We start from the raw sequence: 23,535 nt of genomic DNA, 5'->3' as shown, positions 1-23,535 counted from the left end.
TGATGGTTTAAATTTGTAAACCCCAAATATATCATTTTTGCACACCTGAGTGAAGCACATAAGAGTAATGAATGTGGAAAAAAGACTGCACAATTTACATTGTTATTAGTTTTATGTTTCCATTGCTTTTTTTTTTTACAAGAGCATCATGTAACATTTGCTTTTTTAATATTGCATGAAGTAATAACAAGAAATAAATGTATTATATTTAATTGTAGTCTTTTACATACAAACGTAATTAATGACCAAATTGTGAAGCCCTAAAAACAAAGTTTACAGAGTCACAGAGCTTTATTTATTTCATTTTAATTGTTTTTTTTTTGTAATAATAAATGTTTTTTTTTTTAAATAACAATTGTACTAAAGCTAGGGTGGTGCCTCTTTAAAGTACTTTAAATTGATTGTATGTAAAAGGTTTATATTGGTCTCTTAAAGGTGCTGTATGCTGAGTGAACATTCTTGTTTGCTGAGCAATGCTGAAGTCAGATATTCTGCTTTTAACATGTGTGTTACGGGCTGGAATATTACTCCTATCGCATGCTGTTGCTTTTATTTAGAACATGGCTTAAATCAGGCAGCACGGTGGCTCAGTGGTTAACACTGTTGCTTCACAGCAAGAAGGTCACTGGTTTGAGTTTCATCTGGCGTGGGTTTCCTCTGGGTGCTCCGGTTTCCCCAACAGTCCAAACACATGCGCTATAGGGAAATTGATGAACTGAACTGACCGCAGTGTATGAATGTGAGAGTGTATGGGTGTTTCCCAGTACTGGGTTGCGGCTGGAAGGGCATCAGCTGTGTAAAACATATGGGGGATAAGTTGGTGGTTCATTCCGTGGTGGCGACCGCTGATGAATAAAGGGACTAAGCTGAAGGAAAATGAAATGGTCTAAATCAGCCTTTAGATCGATAGTCAGACCCGCTCCTGTTGGTCCTCAATCTGGCAACCTGCACTTGTGTGTGTGTTTTGAACAAGGAATGCAATACCTAGTTCAACCACTGGGTGTCAAACATACATACTGCACCTTTAAAGTTATATATTAGACCTGAAGTGTACATATTACTCACTTAAAAAAGTACAACAGTATTCTCTTTGACCCCTTTGAAAAGACATCACCCCATGAGAGTTTTATTGTGCCATTATTTCAGATTGTTTTTAACAGAAGTATAAAATATAATAAGTGTAAAATGTTTTCATATTTTTGAACAAACAAAAAACATGCTTAATAGTATTGTATTGCTTTTTGTTACATTTATTCAGCAATATGTAAGGTATATGATAATAATAAATAAATAAACATATTCAATTTATTTTTAATCAGTCATTTATAGACAACCACACAACTTTTGTCCTATAATTAATTTACGTAAATTACTAAAACATGTTTTGAAACCCTATAAACACACAGATTTTTTATTTCTTTTTAAAAATTTAATCTTAAATTATTTTCTTTTTAATATGACCATTCTGATTATTCCCTTTCTCACAGTCACTGAAGGTTTTTCGTTCAACTCACCCCAGCGAGAGATTTCTGGATATTTTCTCGCGCTCTAGCGATGTCTTGAAGAATAGTGTTAGCTCCAGTGTCCTAAAACAACAGAGAGAAACATCAGTGTGTGTGTGTGTGTGTCTGCGCAATGTAAAAGACTTAACTAGAATTTTTAGGTAAACTAGGTAAGTTAGGTTAATTAGACAACTCATTGGACAATAGTAGTTTGTTCTGTAGATAATCCAACAAAAATAATTTCTTAAAGGAAACCTATTATGCCCTTTTATTTTTTTACAAGATATAATAAATATGTCTCTAGAGCAGAGGTCTCAAACTCCCAACCTGCAGGCCATTTACAGGCCCCCTTTCTCCTCCCGCCGGTCCACAACTGAAAAATATAATCAAAATCAAAAATATAACGAGATTTGTCCCTCGAAATCATATATTTTTGAATCACTATCACTGTTGTGCATATATCCACTCGTGGATTTGACCACCACATATTGGACATTTAAAATACTGCGCTATATCATACTGTATTTCAGTTTTACTTTCATTTCTTCTCAGCTAAAATACTGCGCTATATCATACTGTATTTCAGTTTTACTTTCATTTCTTCTCAGCTAAAATACTGCGCTATATTATACTGTATTTCAGTTTTACTTTCATTTCTTCTCAGCTAAAATACTGCGCTATATTATACTGCATTTCAGTTTTACTTTCATTTCTTCTCAGCTAAAATACTGCGCTATATCATACTGTATTTCAGTTTTACTTTCATTTCTTCTCAGCTAAAATACTGCGCTATATTATACTGTATTTCAGTTTTACTTTCATTTCTTCTCAGCTAAAATACTGCGCTATATTATACTGTATTTCAGTTTTACTTTCATTTCTTCTCAGCTAAAATACTGCGCTATATTATACTGTATTTCAGTTTTACTTCTGTTTTTTCTCAGCTAAAATACTGCGCTATATCATACTGTATTTCAGTTTTACTTCTGTTTTTTCTCAGCGTGCAGTCGAGAGTAACGCTCAAGCAGATAATTTCTGTGGCTGATTTAAACGTTGAAATAAATGTGAAATAAAAGTGCTTTATTTTTAGTAAAGCTCCACTTTTGAAAACATTCAAGGGTCATTTGATTATTATCAGTTTTATACCACTCCTACTGAAAAAACCCTACTGGTTGGCTGGTTTTAGCTGGTCGACCAGCCTGGTTTTAGAGAGATTTTGGCCATTTCCAGGTTGGTTTTCAGCCATTTCCAGCCTGGTCTTAGCTGTTCAGGCAGGGAGATGACCAGCTAAAACCAGCTTGACCAGCCTAGCCAGCAGCCAAAACCAGCTATGTCCAGCTTAAACCGTCTTAACTGGTCATTTTCCAGCCTGACCATTTAACACCAGGCTGGAAATGACTGAAAACCAGCTTAGAAATGGCCAAAACCCCTTTAAAACTAGGTTGATCGACCAGCTAAAACCAGCCAACCAGTCTAGGCTGGTTTAAGCAGTTTTTTTAAGCAGGGACCCTTTTTATGGCTTTCACATTATGCTGGTGTTGTAACAAATATGCTAGTTTAGCTAATATTCGATTCAAATGGTCTTATTTAATAGATTTTCCTCATTTGCGTATTGAGATTCCTATGAAAACTGTTCATTTTACTGCTGATTGAATCAAACATGTTAAAGTGAATGTGAATATATACTTACTTTTCCCCTCTTTGTTGTAGTTTTACAAAAAAAAGTTAGATATTGCTAAGAACAATTGCCAGTAAAGTTACCCAAACTAATTTCTGCTGCTCTTGCGCTGTCTGTTAAACTTTTGGTAAAGCAACAACTGGTTGGGACAGAATAATAATTATTATTATCATTATTATGACTATTTAAAAGTCAAAATGCTCATTTAAACAGCCACAGATATACGTCAGCGGTTGTGTAAAGCAAAAAGCGTGCTGATTATTATCACAGGTCATGCTTGAATTATAAACATCATGTCTGTTGCCCTAAGATCCATCAATTGCATCCCTTTTTTTCTTGTGCTTGACTGTTAAAACAGCCCTCCTATGAACTATCAGTCACTGAAATGACTCCTGGCCAATTTGAGTTTGAGACCCTTGCTCTAGAGAGTGTGTGTGTGAAGTTTCAGCTCTAAACAGCACACTGATAATGTTGTCTAGCTCTCTGAAACTGACCCTTTCAGGCTTTGAGCCTAATTGTGGTGTTTTGGTGACTGTCGCTTTAAATTCAAATGAGATTGTGTTCTTAGGGCGGAGCTACAAATGCCTGTGTGTCAGCATGGCGGCAGATTCCAGAACAAGACTGACGTTATATGTGCAGTGTCAGTGTGTGATAATACTTGTCAGTCTATGGAGACTCCTGTCGCTGTTCATTTGTGCTTCATCTAAAACTCCACATCTAGAATCCTCTTAGTCTATGCTGACATTATCTTCAGCAGCTCAAACACTCTAATGGCTAATGGACAGACGGCTGCTTCTCACTCAGGGCTGCTGTTTATGCTAATGAGGGAGGGATGGGCACTAGTGGGCGGGGCTTTCCCCTCTGATGACACGTACAAAGGGAGAATGTCAATCAAAGTGTTTCTGCAGACTGTTTTGATCAAGTCTGATTATAAACAATAGAATTGATTTATTTTTACCAATAGAGGCTGGAGATATTCACACACTGCTGACACACAACTGTGTTTAAACCCCTTATAGATGGATAATAAGTTTGGTGTTGTTTGTTACCTGTTTGGGCTTTGTGGGTCCGTTCATCTGTTCGTAAAACCGTCGTTCAGCTTCATCATATCTCGGCTTATCAAACCAGATCCTCTCACTAGCCAAACAGTCCACTGCAGTCATCCTGCATGAACACACACAACAAGACCTGTAAAAACTTACAAATACTAAACAAAATAACCAATCAAGATCATTCACATTTTAGAAATGACACTTAAAGGCACAGATCACCCCTCCAAAACAATCTGTAATCATTTACTCAATCCTTAAAGCCTGGTTTATACTTCTGTGTCATGTGATCGGCGTGACCCACAGCGCCAGCCTTGCGTGTAGTCGTGCATTTATACTGCTGCATGCTGTTTGTGTTGCTCTGCAATAACACTTCTGAAACGCTAGCTGGCAGCAGGTTATGTTCCTCTGTGTAGAGTTTCTTCATGGGTGTTTTGTTTGTAGCTGAATGCTACCTTAATCTACAATTAACTCTAACTCGCTTATTCAGAGGCAGGAACTAGCGGACGTGCAACAACTTTAATCATAAGATAAACACAAAAAAAGCTCCTTCATGGGACACCACACTTGTAAACACTCATTCAATGGGCTCGCGGCTCTCAGCACCGCCCACACTGGTCATAGCTACCCAAGATGACCAATCACAGAGCTTGCGCTACGCATCGTTGTGACGTGTAGTTACATTTTTTTAGAGGTGCGCGTCAGCAGCAGCAACAGCCATGGTGAGGGCTATGTGACCGTGCGAAGGCTGCACCAGACCATACGCTTGCACTTGATGCAGAAGTATAAATCAGCCTGGACTTATTTCAAACCTATTTGAGTTTCATTTTTTCTCTATTAAACACAAAAGAAGATAATTTGAAACATGCTGGAAACATGTAACCATTGACTTCCATTGTATTTGTTTTTCGCTACTATGGAAGTCGACGGCTAAATTAGCTTCTTTTGCGTTCGACCAAATTAATGAAACTTAAACGTAAAGGCTTGAGAACACTTGATGAATAAACAGAGAGGGAATTTTCATTTCTTGGGGTGAACTGACCCTTTAAGTGAACCGGTGAGAAAATGCATGTGATTTTCTATCTATTTGATGAAAGTCGATGACGTGAATGGATGTTTAAACTGAACTATGGTGCAGAGCAGTTTTGGGGAGCTAATAAAAAGCTTGTTTGTTTTTTTTACAGTGAAATTTCTGGAAATTGTGTTGATCTATTATTAAAAAAAACATTGCGTATGAGCAAATTAATATATTTAAATCCATTGATTTTAGAGCACCATTTTTACTTTTGGTTGGTTACTTTATAGTGTGCCACAAAATATGTTTTTAATGTACTTAAACAAAAACAAATGATACAAAATACAGAACAAAATATCATATAGTCATATTATAATAAAATATTTAACTACTGTAACTATATTAGCATAGAACAGTATGGAAGCCTGTTCCTGCCACAGAATAAAAAATAAATAAATAAATAAATAAATAAATAAATAAACACAATGTAAAAAAAAATTACAAAAGTTGGAATTCTGAGTTGTAAAGTCAGATTGGCGAGTTGTAAAGTCAGATTTGCGAGTTGTAAAGTCAGAATGGCGAGTTGTAAAGTCAGAATGGCGAGTTGTAAAGTCAGAATGGCGAGTTGTAAAGTCAGATTTGCGAATTGTAAAGTCAGATTTGCGAATTGTAAAGTCAGATTTGCGAGTTGTAAAGTCAGAATGGCGAGTTGTAAAGTCAGAATGGCGAGTTGTAAAGTCAGATTTGCGAATTGTAAAGTCCGATTTGCGAGTTGTAAAGTCAGAATGGCGAGTTGTAAAGTCAGATTTGCGATTTGTAAAGTCAGATTTGCGAATTGTAAAGTCAGATTTGCGAGTTGTAAAGTCAGATTTGCGAATTGTAAAGTCAGATTTGCGAGTTGTAAAGTCAGAATGGCGAGTTGTAAAGTCAGAATGGCGAGTTGTAAAGTCAGATTTGCGAATTGTAAAGTCCGATTTGCGAATTGTAAAGTCAGAATGGCGAGTTGTAAAGTCAGATTTGCGATTTGTAAAGTCAGATTTGCGAATTGTAAAGTCAGATTTGCGAGTTGTAAAGTCAGAACTGCGAGTTGTGAAGTCATGATTGCCAGTTGTGAAGTCATGATTGCGAGTTGTGAAGTCATGATTGCGAGTTGTAAAGTCAGAACTGCGAGTTGTAAAGTCAGGACTGCGAGTTGTAAAGTCAGATTTGCAAGTTGTAAAGTCAGATTTGCGAATTGTAAAGTCAGATTTGCCAGTTGTAAAGTCAGAACTGCGAGTTGTGAAGTCATGATTGCGAGTTGTGAAGTCATGATTGCGAGTTGTGAAGTCATGATTGCGAGTTGTAAAGTCAGAACTGCGAGTTGTAAAGTCAGGACTGCGAGTTGTAAAGTCAGATTTGCGAGTTGTAAAGTCAGATTTGCCAGTTGTAAAGTCAGAACTGCGAGTTGTAAAGTCAGAACTGCGAGTTGTAAAGTCAGAACTGCGAGTTGTGAAGTCAGATTGCGAGTTGTGAAGTCATGATTGCGAGTTGTGAAGTCATGATTGCGAGTTGTGAAGTCATGATTGCGAGTTGTGAAGTCATGATTGCGAGTTGTGAAGTCAGAACTGCGAGTTGTAAAGTCAGAACGGCGAGTTGTAAAGTCAGAACTGCGAGTTGTAAAGTCAGAACTGCGAGTTGCGAAGTCATAATTGCGAGTTATAAAGTCAGATTTGCGAGTTGTAAAGTCAGGATTGCGAGTTGTAAAGTCAGGATTGCGAGTTGTAAAGTCAGATTTGCGAGTTGTAAAGTCTGATTTGCGAGTTGTAAAGTCAGATTTGCGAGTTGTAAAGTCTGATTTGCGAGTTGTAAAGTCAGATTTGCGAGTTGTAAAGTCAGATTTGCGAGTTGTAAAGTCAGAATTGCGAGTTGTAAAGTCAGAATTGCGAGTTCTAAAGTCAGGATTGCGACCTTATTGTGAGGTCCCAGTGCTAACCACTGAGCCACTGTGCCACCCAGTATCAAACTCTACAAATAAAAACTATATTAGAACACTATATTAGCATACCAATGTAAAATCCTCCCCAAAACTGGCATATGGACCTAACACTACTACTAATAACAGATGTTAATGCAACCATGCGGAAATTACATCAAAACAGCAACAAAACTAAAAGAAGAAGAACAGATGAATCCTGAACAAAATTCAGACAAATGACTCTTCCAAGCCAACACAACAAGAATGAACGTATACAAGGAGATGGGGAGAAATTAAACGATGACATATTAAAATGAAATAAAATATGCAATGACATGAAGATGATGGACAAAAGAAGCAGGACGGCTGTACATATTTATTGGATGGATGAGACTGACGCTACCTCTCAGTGCTGGTTTACAGTTCACAACAACATATCGTGTCATTTACTGACATTTATCTTGCTCCAAACCTGAATAAACAATTCTGTAGGATATTAAATTAGGCATAAAATCTAAATTTAGTCTTCTTAGATGTATATGTAAATAGAAATGCTCACATGTAATGATGTATCTGTGCATATCTTCATTATTATGTAGAAATGTATTAGCCCTTATAATCTTTAATCAAATATTATATTTTTCCTACCCCTTAAAACTACTTGTCTTCACTTCTGGTCACATGGAACACCTTTAGGGCGGGGCTATCAGTCATTTGGGGTGGAGCTATCAAACTTTTAGGGCAGGGCTAGCATTCTTTTAGGGTGGAGCTATTAGTCTTTTAGAGCGGGGTAACATTTCTTTAGGGTGGAGCTAACTGTCCTTTAGGGCGGCGCTATCAGGAATTTAGGGTGGCGCTATCAGTTATTTTAAGTGGGGCAATTAGTCCTTTAGGGCGGGGCTATCAGTCATTCAGAGTGGAGCTATCAATCTTTTAGGGCGGGGCTATCAGTTATTTTAGGTGGGGCAATTAGTCCTTTAGGGCGGGGCTATCAGTCACTCAGAGTGGAGCTATCAATCTTTTAGGGCGGGGCTATCAGTTTTTTAAGGCGTAGCTATCAGTTCTTTAGGGTGGAGTGATTAGTCATTTTAGGTGGGGCTATCAGTCATTCAGAGCTGGGCTATCAGTCATTCAGGGCAGAGCTGTCAGTATTTTACTGCGGAGCTATCAGGAATTTAGGGTGGAGCTATCAATTATTTTAGGTGGGGCTATCAGTCCTTTAGGGTGGGGCTTTCAGTCATTTTAGGTGGGGCTATCGGTGCTTTAGGCTGGAGCTAACAGTCCTTTATTGCGGAGCTAACAGGAATTTAGAGCGAAGCTATAAGGAAGTTAGTGTGGAGCTACCAGTCATTTTAGGTGGGGCTATCAGTCCTTTAGGGCAGAGGTATCAGTCATTCAGGGCGGAGCTATCAGTATTTCAGGGTGGTTCTAACATAAATTTAAGGCGGAGCTATCAGTTCTTTAAGCGAGAGCTATCTGGAATTTAGGGTGGAACTATCAGTCTTTCAGGGTGGAGCTATCAGCCATTCAGGGTGGAGTTATCAGTCTTTTAGTGCAGAGCTATCAGTCATTTTAGGTAGGGCTATCAGTCTTTAGGGCGGGGCTATCAGCCTTTTTGGGTGGGGCTATCAGGAATTTAGGATGGGGCTATCAGTTCTTTATGGTGAAGCAATCAGGAATTTAGGGTGGAGCTACCAGTCATTTTAGGTGGGGCTATCAGTCCTTTAGGGCAGGGTTATCAGTCCTTTATGGCGAGGCTATCAGTCATTCAGGGCAGGGTTATCAGTCCTTTAGGGTGGAGACATATATATATATATATATATAAGGTGGAGTTAACAAATTTAGGGCGTAGCTATCAGTTCTTTAGGGTGGCGCTATTAAAAATCTTAACTTCCATTTCATGTCGACATTAAAGAGTAGGTTTGGAGCAACATAAAGGTTAAAATGACCATCTTAATTTGGCAGTGAACTACTGAACTGACTAAAGAATGTGGGGCAAGTGTGTGCGCTTTTTCTTGAGTATCAGATCATACTTCTTCTGCTTCTGCTTTGAAGGGTTTACAGGTGTTTTGATGGATCTCCCAGCAGTCCCTTCATAAAAACGAGACTCCGCCTCTGCATAGCGACCACGATCAAGCCACACCCTCTCGCTGTCAGTATGCAGGAAATAACGCCCAGCTGCTCCCTGATTGGTGGAGGGATGATTGGAATCCTGCTGATTGCAACCCACATGCTTTTTCGGCGCAGCAACATTGTTATTTTGTCGCTTGGACTTGGCTTCATTGGTTGGTTTTCTTGGCGTTGAGTTCTGTTTGTACAGGTTTTGATAGAAAGACGCCTCGGCTTTATCGAAAAGAGGTTTCTGTAGCCACACCCCCATTGGGGGAAGAGAGAGGCAAGGAAGGCCATTGATTGGCTTAGAAGCAGGAGTGGGCGGGGTTGGAGTTTGTGATTGGTAGCCTTCGTCACAGGGTGTTTGGCTGCTGGACTGCAGTTGAAGAGATCTTGGAGTCGCTGTATGATTTTGGCCCACAAACTTGCTCTCGGCTTGATCATATTTGGGTTTGTTGACCCACACGGACTGAACGACGTGATGACAAGCCTCTTGTTCTCCATGCTGGCATGTTTCTTGCTTTCGTTTGGAAGTAGAAGAGCTTGCAGGAGCAGCTGTGCCATTTTGCTGCTGCAACAGTCGCACGTAATAAAGACTTTCCGCTCTTTCGTATTGAACGCGGTCAAACCAGACCGCTGAACACTCTGATCTCAAACCCTCGAGCGCCACGCTGGACAAACACCCAGTGGTTCGGTCCGTCTGCCGTTCAGAGGAACCAGACTGGTTTGAAGAAGAATTCCGATGGCTCCTGTTTCGCATTTTCTTGTGTTCGGGAATATAAAGGTAGAAGGGGATTGAGAAATAAGGGAAGAGGAAAAGGACAGTGACAGGGAACTGGAGAATTAATTACACATAAGTAGGTTAACATTAAACATGAAGTGTGTAAATTGTATTTTCCGATGTACAAATCTATTTTTTTTTTTATCAGAATTAAACAAAATTTTAGTTATTTGGCGAGTTTTAGATTATAATATGAAGTAGACACTTAAAAATGGTAGATAATAGGGCTGCTCGATTTTGGGAAAAATCATAATCATGATTATTTTGGTCATATTTGTAATCACGATAAATCAAAACAATTATCAGCTGAAGTCAGAATTATTCGCCCTCCTGTAAATTTTTTTTTAAATAAATATTTCCCAAATGATGTTTAACAGAGCGAGGAATTTTCACAGTATTTCCTATAATATTTTTTCTTCTGGAGAAAGGCTTATTTGATTTATTTTGGCTAGAATAAAAGCGGGTTTAAATATTTTGAAACCCATTTAAGGTCAATATTATTAACCCCCTTAAGCAATATATATTTTTGATTGTCTGCAGAAGGAACTACTGTTATACAATCACCTGCCTAATTATCCTAATTAAGCCTTTGAATCACACTTTAATCTGACTGCTTGTATTTTGAAGAATATCTAGTCAAATATTATGTACTGTCATCATAGCAAACATAAAAGAATTCAGATATTAGAAATGAGTTATTAAAACTATTATGATTAAAAATGGGTTGAAAAAAAAATCTTTCCATTAAACGGAAATTGGAGGAAAATGGTCGCTAATAATTCAGGAGGGCTAATAATTCTGACTACTGTATATTTATATATAGTTATTTTCCTCACTGCAAAGGAAAGAGAAATAAATACAATAGAATAAAAATATAAAGCATCTTCACTGCAAGAAAAACACTTGAGCTACAAAAGTCCTTCAGTCAAGTGCAGTGAGGGATTTTCTCCTTTTGTTGTTTGATTAATGATAAAAACAGGCGACAGCAGGAACATTGTGCGCTGTCGCTTTAATGGTTTCTCCTTCACGTGTCTTTTGATTCTCAACTCGTTTGTTTATTACACAAATAAGGGTTAATATGACTAATCTCTAAACACAGCGTTTTGACACCAATATGACCATTAAAGCGCTCACGTTAAGATGACTTTAGATGTGCGCCGCACACACACAGAAGCATGCGGTCTTGTTCGCGCTTTTAAAAACATGAATCAATGAACGATGATCATCCCGAGATGCAAACGTTACATTACAGTACATGCTTTTAGTCATTTTCACGTGAAGCTGAGCTTTGCAAAGCAACGAATATGTACAACTGGAAAGGGGGCGGTATATGATGCAATAATCGTTTATTTCCATTAATGCGTTTTCATAATCGTTAGAAGCCGAAATCGAAACCGGATTTTCAATTAATTGCACAGCCCTAGTACATAGTGCTAAAAAAAGTATGTTTTAAAATGTAGTATTGAAGCTGTTGCTTTAAAAACTAGTTTAAAAAATATGTTTTAAATATCGTTAAATAAATCGAGTCAAGAAATGCATTGTTTCTGAGATATGCATTGTGATTCTCTCTTAAATCGATTCTGAGCTTTATTTTTAACAGGAGATGGCACTGTATGCTGTACAAACAGCAGTGCTGTGCTTGCTTCCAATTCCTTACACGTACCACTTAAAACTAAAATCGATATGTATTCTGATATGTATTAGAATCAATATGTATTCAGAAAATTTGAAGAAGATTTTATCTACAAAGAAATTATCTACAAATTACAATTAATCCATTTATCACCACAGATCTAGTAAAAATTATTTACTTTAAGTGAAATTAAAGAACAACATCATTATTATTATTTACATCTTTATCAAATTAACAAATTTCATCATAAAATTAATGCTTTTGGACTTTCAAGACATAATATTTGTTTCCTTTTAACAAAAGTGAGTTAAATAATGTCAGCTCGCTCAAATTATTTTTCGTAAACGACACACATCACACTAGAGTTGTCAGAAGTATCGATTTCTGTAACTTCCGGTACTGCATTTTTAAAAATGTTTAATTCTGCTAACATTTGAGCACTGTTGAGATTCTAATTAAACACCATTGATTGGCCATTGTGTACACACGCTCAACAGAAATGACTGTGATTGGCCGTGAAGGTCATCAATTCACCGCTGTTCATCGAGTGCAAACACAGATATCACAGACACTGGAGCATTTTCAAGCAACGTTGATCAGTTAACATGTCTATAAAGCTGACGTACGAGATGAGTGTTCAGTTTAAATTGATGCTAGTGTTGTCAAAAGTATCAACTTTGATTCCAATCGGTACAGAAATTTTTTAAACATCTATTTCCCATAAACATTTGAGCGCTGTTGAACACATTCTTAAACACGGCTGATTGGCCATTGTGTTCATGTGCTTAGAAATGACTGTGATTGGCTGTGAAGGTCATCATGAGTTTGTACCAAAGTCGATTCTTTTGACAACACTAGTACCGATTGGTAGAAAAGTCGATACTTTTGACAACACTAGAACCAATTGGTACCGTTGTCGATACTTTTGACAACACAGTACTGTTTGGTAGCGAAGTCGATACTTTTAACAGCACTAGTATCTATTGGTAACGAAGTCGATTCTTTTGACAATACTAGTACCGATTGATACCGAAGTCGATACTTTTGACAGCACTAGTAACTATTGGTAGCGACGTTGATACTTTTGACAGTACTAGTACCGACTGGTAGTGAAGTCGATACTTTTGACAACACTAGAACCAATTGGTTCTGAAGTTGATACATTTGACAACACTAGAACTGATTGGTTGCGAAGTCGATACTTTTGAAAGCACTAGTAACTGTTGGTAGCGACGTTGATACTTTTGACAGCACTAGTACCGACTGGTGGTGAAATCGATACTTCTGACAGCACAAGTACTGATTGGTAATGGAGTCGATACTTTTGACAGCACTAGTACCGATTGGTAGTGAAGTCGATACTTTTGACAACACTAGTACTAATTGATACTCAAGTCGAAACTTATGACAACACTAGAACTGATCGGTAGTGAAGTCGATACTTTTGACAGCACTAGTACCGATTGGTAGTGACGTCGATACTTTTGAAAACACTAGTACCGATTGGTAGTGCAGTTGACACTTTTGACAACACTAGTACCAATTGGTAATGAAGTCAATACTGTTGACAACACTAATACTGATTGTTAGCGCAGTCGAAACTTTTGACAACACTAGAACTGATCGGTAGTAAAGTCGATACTTTTGACATTACTAGTATCTATTGGTAACGAAGTTGATTCTTTAGACAATACTAGTACCGATTGATACCGAAGTGGATACTTTTAACAGCACTAGTACTGATTGGTAGCGAAGTGGATACTTTTGACAGCACTAGTACCAATTAGTATCGAAGTTGATACTTTTGACAACACTAGTACCAATTAGTATCGAAGTTGATACTTTTGACAGCACTAGTATCGAATGGTAACGAAGTCGATACTTTTGACAACAAGATTACTGATTGGTACTAGGGCTGCACAATATTTGTTTCAGTATCGATATCGCAATGTCAAGTTGGGATGATAATTAACCAGAAAACAGTTCAGGACAAAGTTTAACCCTAAAACAGTCAACAGTCATTTTTTAATGTCTATGATTATGTATGATTTCAAGCGAGTTTGAATTATTTGGGTACTAGAAATGCTTATATTTGTTAAACAATTAACAAAGTTTAATTGTATTTAATTATTTCTATAATTAAGACTACAGTAATTTGTCTTTAGTCAAGAATGGTTGTTGCTGTTGAATAGTTTTAGGTTACAACATGACACCATGAAACCGTGATATTTTTATCCAAGGTTTATCCGTCAGAATCTTATAACGGCCCATGCCTAAACAACACTAGTACCGATGGGTAATGAAGTTGATACTTTTGACAATACTAGTACCGATTGTTAGCGCAGTTGACACTTTTGACAACGCTAGTACCAATTGTTAAAGAAGTCGATACTTTTGACAGCACTTGTACCTATTGCTAATGACAGCACTAGTATCGAATGGTAACGAAGTCGATACTTTTGACAGCACTAGTATCGAATGGTAACGAAGTCGATACTTTTGACAACAAGAGTACTGATTGGTACTAGGGCTGCACAATATTTGTTTCAGTATCGATATCGCAATGTCAAGTTGGGATGATAATTAACCAGAAAACAGTTCAGAACAAAGTTTAACCCTAAAACAGTCAAAGATTTTTTTAATGTCTATGATTATGTATGATTTCAAGCGAGTTTGAATTATTTGGGTACTAGAAATGCTTATATTTGTTAAACAATTAACAAAGTTTAATTGTATTTAATTATTTCTATAATTAAGACTACAGTAATTTGTCTTTAGTCAAGAATGGTTGTTGCTGTTGAATAGTTTTAGGTTACAACATGACACCATGAAACCGTGATATTTTTATCCAAGGTTTATCCGTCAGAATCTTATAACGGCCCATGCCTAAACAACACTAGTACCGATGGGTAATGAAGTTGATACTTTTGACAATACTAGTACCGATTGTTAGCGCAGTTGACACTTTTGACAACGCTAGTACCAATTGTTAAAGAAGTCGATACTTTTGACAGCACTTGTACCTATTGCTAATGACAGCACTAGTATCGAATGGTAACGAAGTCGATACTTTTGACAGCACTAGTACCAATTAGTATCGAAGTTGATACTTTTGACAGCACTAGTATCGAATGGTAACGAAGTCGATACTTTTGACAACAAGATTACTGATTGGTACTAGGGCTGCACAATATTTGTTTCAGCATCGATATCGCAATGTCAAGTTGGGATGATAATTAACCAGAAAACAGTTCAGGACAAAGTTTAACCCTAAAACAGTCAAAGATTTTTTTAATGTCTATGATTATGTATGATTTCAAGCGAGTTTGAACTATTTGGGTAATAGAAATGCTTAAATTTGTTAAACAATTAACAAAGTTTAATTGTATTTAATTATTTCTATAATTAAGACTACAGTAATTTGTCTTTAGCCAAGAATGGTTGTTGTTGTTGAATAGTTTTAGGTTAGTTTTAGTTTCAGTCTCCTACAAAAGCATCACAATCAATGTAAAATTATGAATTCTTTCCAAACAGAGGTATAAGTCATTATCAGAATTATATTCATATTGCAATATTTAATTGCAGAAAAATAAAATATCGTAATGTCAGTTTTTTCGAATATTATGCAGTCCTAATTCATACTGAAGTCAATACTTTTGACAACCTTATATCAAACACTACTAACCACCTAACAATAACTAAAATAGCAAAACAAAAGCTATTTTATTTACTATTTTATCTGCACAGCAAAATTACACACTTCAGCTTTAAAGACAAACACACAACACACACACAACACAATGGCACAGAAACATTTATGGTTGCATTAGATTTAAACACTGAGCTTTATAATGAAGTCAAGCTGAAAAGGAACAAAAATAAACGAGGAACTGAAAGTATGATGGCCAAAAGAAAGCACAATCAGATTCAGAATGAACAAAACACGCACACAAATCCATCATGAAACAAATAATATGAACCAAATCCATCATCCAGCATGCTGATGGGAGAGATTTTGTCCAAACTCACCTTCAGCAAATGGAAAAGCAACCAAACAGCTCAATACGGTCTTCTCATCCAGACAAGGGCAAGCAATAAACCATGAAGTACAATTAAAAGAAATGTTTTACACATAATCTCACAGGACTTTGCTCTTACACAACCTTAGAATTAAGTTATGTGGTAAAAACAACAAAAAATAGGTACAAAACTGAGATTTTCAAATAGAACTGTTCGTATATATGTTGTACAACAAGATTTATTGGATGATGTATTAAAAGACTCAAGATTTTGGCACCAAAAATGTATTATTTGTCATTTGAAACATTAATAACTTGATACTATTCCTCAAAAATCACAAGGTTTTACAAGGTTGCAAAATGACATAAATCAATTTTATTAACATTTTGTATGATCAATATGTTGAAGTATACAATATAGAAGAAGTATTATTTAATATACTACTCATATATCTGTTAAACTGCATGATGATAGATTAATTCACCCTATTTTTGACATTTTAATTGTTATAATAAAATATTTCTGCTATTACTTTGTTGGTCTGGTATAACTTAATGATTACAATCACTTAATTTGTAAACATTTGACCATTTAGGCTAATACTGATGATGTAGAACGTAAATGTAGATGTGATTTATAGTTTAATTAACACAATGTAAACAATTACACTGACAAATCAAATTAACCTTATAAATAATTATGAATTAAACTACATTAAACTCACTTAAAACTGCTTGTAGAACTTATAAGATTAGAAACGTGATTAACTTTAAGTTTACTAATTGTAATTTAAATTAAAACATGTCATGACCAGTGTTAGGTAAGCTGAAGTAAATAAATTTCGGATTGCATCATTAAAATAGTACTTAAATTACCTTTTAATTTATTTCGTCTTAAACGTAATTCAATTATCTGACTACATAAATATCATATAAATCTCAACACATAGCCAAAAACTCTTGATTCTTTAAATGAGACTTAAATAGGGTCTTTATTTTCATTTAAAAAATTTAACACGTAAGAAAAAGGTAAACATCAAAACACAACACGTTTCAAAGTATTGACACCACATTTCACATGTATTATCATTAATTTCTTACTCATTTATTGTTTATTTTAAGTGTAATCGCCTTGATTAATGTAACCATGTTTAAAAATAATTATTCTTCAAAATATGTTTGTATGACAATTACATTTACTCTGCTTCTCTGAATTGATTCATCCAAAACTGATGAATTTATTTATAGTAACATAAAAATTAAAAGTAATCCCTTACTATATTTTATATGTGGAAAAATGTAATGTAATTAAAGTAACTAGTTCTTTGCTACTGATTAAACCCAATACTACACATGACATTGAAATTTTAATATTTACATTGTAGTAAAGCTCTCAAAAGGACTCAAGTAAATCTATTACATACAATTTATGGAGATTTAATTACAGTAAAATGTGATTTAATGACAGTAACTAGTTACTTTGATACTAATTACACCTAATACTAGTCATGACATATTGATCATATATGTTTACACTACAGTAAAGCTCTCAAAAGGACTAAAGTACATCTATTACATACACTTTATGGAGATTTAAAAACAACAAAAATGTTATTTAATGAGATTAACTAGTTACTTTGATACTGATTACACCTAATACTAGTCATGACAGATTGATCATAGTTTTTACACTGCAGTACAGCTTTCAAAACATTTTATGGTGATTTAATTACAGCAAAAATGGGATTTAATTAAAGTAACTAGTTCTTCGCTAATAATTACACCCAATACTAATCATGACAGATTAAGCATATATTTTTACAATGTAGTTAAGCTCTCAAAAACACTGAATACATCTATTACATACATTTTAGGAGATTTAATTACAGGAAAAATGTGATTTAACAACAGTAACTAGTTACTTTGATACTAATTACACGCAATACTGATCATCATGACATCGATCATATATGTTTACACTACAGTAAAGCTCTCAAAAGGACTAAAGTAAATCTATTACATACATTTTATGGAGATTTAATTACAGTAAAATGTGATTTATTTAACGTAACTAGTTCTTTACTAATAATTACACCCAATACTAGTCATGACATATCGATCATATATGTTTACACTACAGTACAGCTCTCAAAAGAACAAAAAAAAAAAAGCTATTACATACATTTAGGAGATTTAATTACAGCAAAAATGTGATTTAACGACAGTAACTAGTTACTTTGATACTAATTACAGCCAATACTGATTATAACATATCGATTATATATGTTTACACTACAGTAAAGCTCTCAAAAGGACTAAAGTAAATCTATTACATACATTTTACGTGGAAAAATACGTGAATTATTAATTCTCATCCTATTAAGTCATTACTCGTTAACCATCACCATGCTTCACATTATTACAGCACATCTGAATGAGCAATTGAGGAAATAAACGTCGGTGGATCTTAAAAATCGAAGTTAAATAGCTAATTGTGTTGATTTAAAAAGAAAAGAGCATCATGAAGAGGTCATAAAATCAATAAATCTGCCGAAATCTCACCGAGATCATCAGATTAAACATGAGAATGCGTCATTATTCATGATAATCTGACTGCACTTCCTGCACATGGAGGTGTCAGGCCCGTGAAAACAGCATGCTGGGTATTTACTAAAGATTTTAGAGTATTTTCATCATGACAGCCTCTTAAAACATCAGCAGAGGCTTTCAGACATGTTTGATCACGTATTGACTGAATAAATAAATAGAGGAAAGCTTTTGTCCGGCTTTTGGACACGAGAAGCACCCGGTAGATTCACAACATAGCGTTATCATCACGCGTAAACAAGTGAAAAAAACAAATAAGCACGAACAGCTGTAAAATGTTAGGTTTTCCATATAAAATACTCACTTTAATCGGTTTTGTTGGTGTTGAATGAATTGCTGCTGCTCAGCGCGCGCTCGTGGAACAGAAGGAGCGAGCGAGACACGAGCGAACCATTCGGGCTAAGGAACGGGGGAGATCAAGACATAAAAACAGCGACAAAACTACTTGACATCGTACATTGTGGAGTTGGGATGTATTTGGCGATTTACGAATTGTAGTTTGTAGGATTTATTAATGTGTATGAGTACACATAGAAACCTAGCATAAAATGTGGACTGAAAAGTGACATTTTAGACGATGGTACATTCTGGCTGGGTTTCCCAGCGCGACTGCGTGTATGGCGTCATCAAATGACAAGAAAGGAAAGGCCCATTTCTGAGGAAATCGTGGATCCGCTTTTGGGAAAACATGAGTGAAAGCACTGATTTATACACTGGCTTTTGTTTGAATTAAACTTCAGTGGTAATACATATAAACAAATATAATTCATTTTAAATCTTGTAATATTAATATTCCACCCACACAGACGTCATTTTTTAAGCATAACCAGATAATGACAATAACATTATAAATAAAGCGAAGAATTTATATATATATATATATATATATATATATATATATATATATATATATATATATATATATATATATATATATATATATATAGACTGAATAAATATAGTCATTAGTCATTACTCTAGAAAAAAAATGCATATATTTATATAGCAATAAATTATTTATATATATATATATATAGCAATAAATTATTTATATACATATATATAGCAATAAATTATTTATATACATATATATATAGCAATAAATTATTTATATACATATGTATAGCAATAAGTTATATATATATATATATATATATATATATATATATATATATAGCAATAAATTATTTATATATATATATATATATATATATATATAGCAATAAATTATTTATATACATATATATATAGCAATAAGTTATTTATATATATATATATATATATATATATATATATATATATATATATATATATAGCAATAAGTTATTTATATATATATATATATATATATATATATATATATATATATATATATATATATATATATATAGCAATAAATTATTTATATACATATATATAGCAATAAGTTATACCCTTTCAGGCCCGTGGCCAGCCTGGTTAAAGGGGTGGTTCTTTTTTCGCAGTTATACACCTCATTTTCTATTTAATTATGAGATTTAAATACTGCAATTTAGAGACATTTTAAGCACCATTTTTAGCTGGATTGGCTTGTCAGACTACATCATAACTACCCTTTTTTATGTAGCAAATATATTTCCAAAAGATTAAGAATAAAAAATGTGAAAAAATACTGATTTTCAAAATACAAATTTATTACATCATATATAATTAGAAAAAAAATAGCAATCTGTTAAATTGTAGCCAGGCAACGCACACTGAAAAAAGTGTTGCATGCAAAACTGTTGCAAACAATTTATTTGTGTTGAATTTAAACAAACAAATTATATTGAGCAATGTTCAACTTGATTTGTTTGTTTAAATTCAGCCCAAATAAATTGTTTACAACCCCTTAACGTAAAAAAATTGAGTAAATCCAAGGAATCATCTTTGAATAATTTTTTTCAGTGCAGTGGCGCAGTAGGTAGTGCTGTCACCTCACAGCAAGAAGGTCGCTGGTTCGAGCCTCAGCTGGGTCAGTTGGTATTTGTGTGAGGAGTTTGCATGTTCTCCTAATGTTTGTGTGGGTTTCCTCCAGGTGTTCCGGCCTTTTTCGATGAGTTATCTTCATAATTTATTATAACATAGCAGTCAAAATAGGACAAAAGACCTCATCTTTAATTTTTTAAGTGTTACATTGTGCATACAGCAGCTTAAAGACTCCTCTCATGTGGAGAATGAAGTCTCATGCATTGCTCAGGTGTGAGTTTCTCACAGACTTCAACAGAGTGTCAAAATCTTGATGCTTCTGTGGGTCTCATCCATAAAATCAGAGCTTTATTTAGTATTCTCTATTGGATTCGGCTCAGGTGATTGGCTGGGCCATTCTACAGCTTGATTTTCTTTCTCTGAAAGCATCTGAGCGTCTCCTCGGCTGTGTTTTGGATCATTGTCCTGCTGAAATGTCCACCCTGGTTTCATCTTCATCCTCCTGCTAATGTAGATGTTGGACTGAAGCAGCTGATATTCATTTACACTGAGGAAGGGCAGAGGGTTGCTGAAGAATTACTGAGAGATTTCAGCTGCTGTCTGGGCTTTCACTGCCCAAATACACCTTCCTTTCTTCATGTGTTCAATGCTTTTTCATTTTATTATTGCTATTATGCATTTGTAAAATAATTGGTTTTGTTTTCGTTGCATATACGTTGATTTCTTTGGTTGTTATCAACATCTGGTGAAAATTTCAAGTCAACAGCACCTTTAGAAATAGGTTTTCTGAGAAAAATAGTGACGTGTTCAATACTTATTTCTCCCACTGTAGTATTCTTTAAAAAAAAAAAGTTGTAAAAGCTAAATTCGTCTCTCACACAAACACGCACGCACACACACACACACACACACACACACACACACACACACACACACACACACACACACACACACACACACACACACACACACACACACACACACACACACACACACACACACACACACACACACACACGCATGCACACGACAAAGTGAATTTGTTATAAATTAATTTATTATATAATCAACACTCTTTAAATCCACGTGCACAAAGAAATATTTCATGTGCAGAACATAAACGGCTGTCATTTGTACAATTCTTTAATAAGAAAGAAGGTCCCAGAGGTTAGTTAGATCAACGATTTCATATTAATTATTATACATTTATTCTTTATACGACAGTGCAAACGTGTAACAGCTGAGACCTGTTCTGTGTCTGTCATTTTGTGTACTGTTCCTTTAAGACTTTTACACTTTACACACAATACACAAGCAATCCTCATTGCACCATTGGAAGATTCCATTATCTTTGTACTTTAAAAGTAATCATCAAGGCTCGGACGAACCATTTAGCACCAGCAATCAACATTCAGAAACACGCTGACTGTCTGATATGCGTGAAACAAGACAGTCTGCAGGACCACCAGCACTGCATGTTTTGGATGTCTCCTTTGTCACACACATTACAGGTCTTACGGTCTTTGCTAATAAGCCGATGAGTCAGGTTTGTTTGGTAAAAGAGATATGGAAAATGAGCAGAGCTGGTGATCCTCCAGGAACATGGTTGAGAAACACTGAAATAAGACATAAGTGGAAGTCAAAATTAAAATTAGCCCATAATTTACTCCTCAGTTTGTTTGTTTTTTCTGTTAGACGAACACAGTCGGAGTAGTTTTGAATGTTATCCTGGCTCTTCATGCAGGACTTTTATTTTGAAGTTTTCAAAAGCACATCAATTTGTTGTCAAACTAACCCATACTCTGAGTTATACAACAGATCCATGTGTTTTTGTAATAGAAATATTTCTAATTTTTAAATTATAAACTGCAAACAATCACTTCTTGTATATTACATTAAATATATAATCAGTATAACAGTGTTTCTCAACCACATTCCTGGAGGACCACCAGCACTGCATGTTTTGGATGTCTCCTTTGTCACACCCGTTACAGGTCCTTCAGTCTCTGCTGATGAGCTGAATCAGGTGTGCTTGGCTAAAGAGACATGGAAAATGTGCAGAGCTGGTGCTCCTTCAGAAATGTGGTTGAGAAACACTGAAATCAGACAGAAGTGAGTTTTAAAGGGATAGTCCAACCCAAAATTAAAATTAGCCCATAATTTACTCTCCCTTAAGCCGTCCTCAGTTTATATGCTTCAGACAAACACAGTGGGAGTAGTTTAAAATTTTACCCTGGCTCTTCATGCTGTTTAAAGTTCTTTGTTAGTGACTTTTATTTTGAAGTGATAAATTATATTATATTAAATATACATTCAATATAACAGTGTCTCTCAACCACGTTCCATGGAGGACCACCAGCACTGCATGTTTTGGATGTCTCCATATTCTGTCACACCCATTACAGGTCCTTCAGTCTCGGCTGATGAGCTGAATCAGGTGTGTTTGCTTAAGGAGACCTGGAAAAATGTGCAAAGCTGGTGATCCTCCAGGAGCGTGGTTAAGAAACACTGAAATAAGACATAAGTGGGTTTTAAAGGGATAGTTCACCCCAAAATTAAAATTAGCTCACAATTGACACTCCCTCAAGCCTTCCTCAGTTTATATGCTTCTTATTTATAAGCTTTAGACCAGTGTTTCCCAACCCTGTTCCTGAAGGCACACCAACAGTACACATTTTCAAGCTCTCCCTAATCAAACACACCTGAATCAACCCAGTAGAACATTAGAAAAGACCCCAAAACCTGACAGGAATGGGTCAGAAAAGGTAAACATCCAAAATATGTCCTGTTGGTGTGCCTCCAGGAACAGGGTTGGGAAACACTGCTCTAGACAAACACAGTCGGAGTAGTTTTGAATGTTCTCCTGGCTCTTCATGCTGTATAAAGTTGTTTGTTAGGGACTTTCATTTTGAAGCTTCCAAAAGCACATCAACTTATTGTCAAAATAACCCATACTCTGAGTTATAAAACAGATCCATGTGTTTTTGTAACACAAATATTTGTAATTTTTGAACTCTTGTAGCATCCTAATGCAGTGTAGGAGGTATGAAGGGGCAACAAGTGTATGCAGCATTATAAGAGTGATACACCGTCTAACATTATACAGTAATGCCAGGACAACCAGTTTACTTGTTCGTCATCATCTTCTGGTGGTAAACAAACTGTGTGGCGAATGGTTCCTGATAGACTTGTCTATTCCTGGAGCTTTAGCAACAATGAATGCGTCTTACGTCGAGTC

The 23,535-nt window shown here is 35.4% G+C and overlaps 1 protein-coding gene across 2 annotated transcripts in view; it reads right to left on the bottom strand.

The window, feature by feature from the left end:
- The window catches only part of eef1db (eukaryotic translation elongation factor 1 delta b (guanine nucleotide exchange protein)), a 38,352-nt gene extending 19,589 nt beyond the window's left edge, over positions 1 to 18,763 (bottom strand). Inside the window, exons 1-3 of one of the 2 annotated variants that reach the window (XM_056481458.1) lie at positions 18,655 to 18,763; positions 4,230 to 4,344; positions 1,515 to 1,586 (exon numbers count right to left, since the gene is read on the bottom strand). In XM_056481458.1, coding sequence (XP_056337433.1) covers positions 1,515 to 1,586; positions 4,230 to 4,343 — 186 coding nt within the window. In that variant the 5' untranslated portion in view covers position 4,344; positions 18,655 to 18,763. The remainder of the gene's footprint in view (positions 1 to 1,514; positions 1,587 to 4,229; positions 4,345 to 18,654) is intronic. The other variant, XM_056481459.1, reaches the window with a different exon arrangement.
- Positions 18,764 to 23,535: the final 4,772 nt, after the last annotated feature.

Source organism: Danio aesculapii, chromosome 20 (genome assembly GCF_903798145.1).
Source record: "Danio aesculapii chromosome 20, fDanAes4.1, whole genome shotgun sequence".
Taxonomy (NCBI): Eukaryota; Metazoa; Chordata; class Actinopteri; order Cypriniformes; family Danionidae; genus Danio; species Danio aesculapii.
Note: the sequence above shows the minus strand (reverse complement) of the source record. Positions and strands in the feature narration are given on the sequence as shown.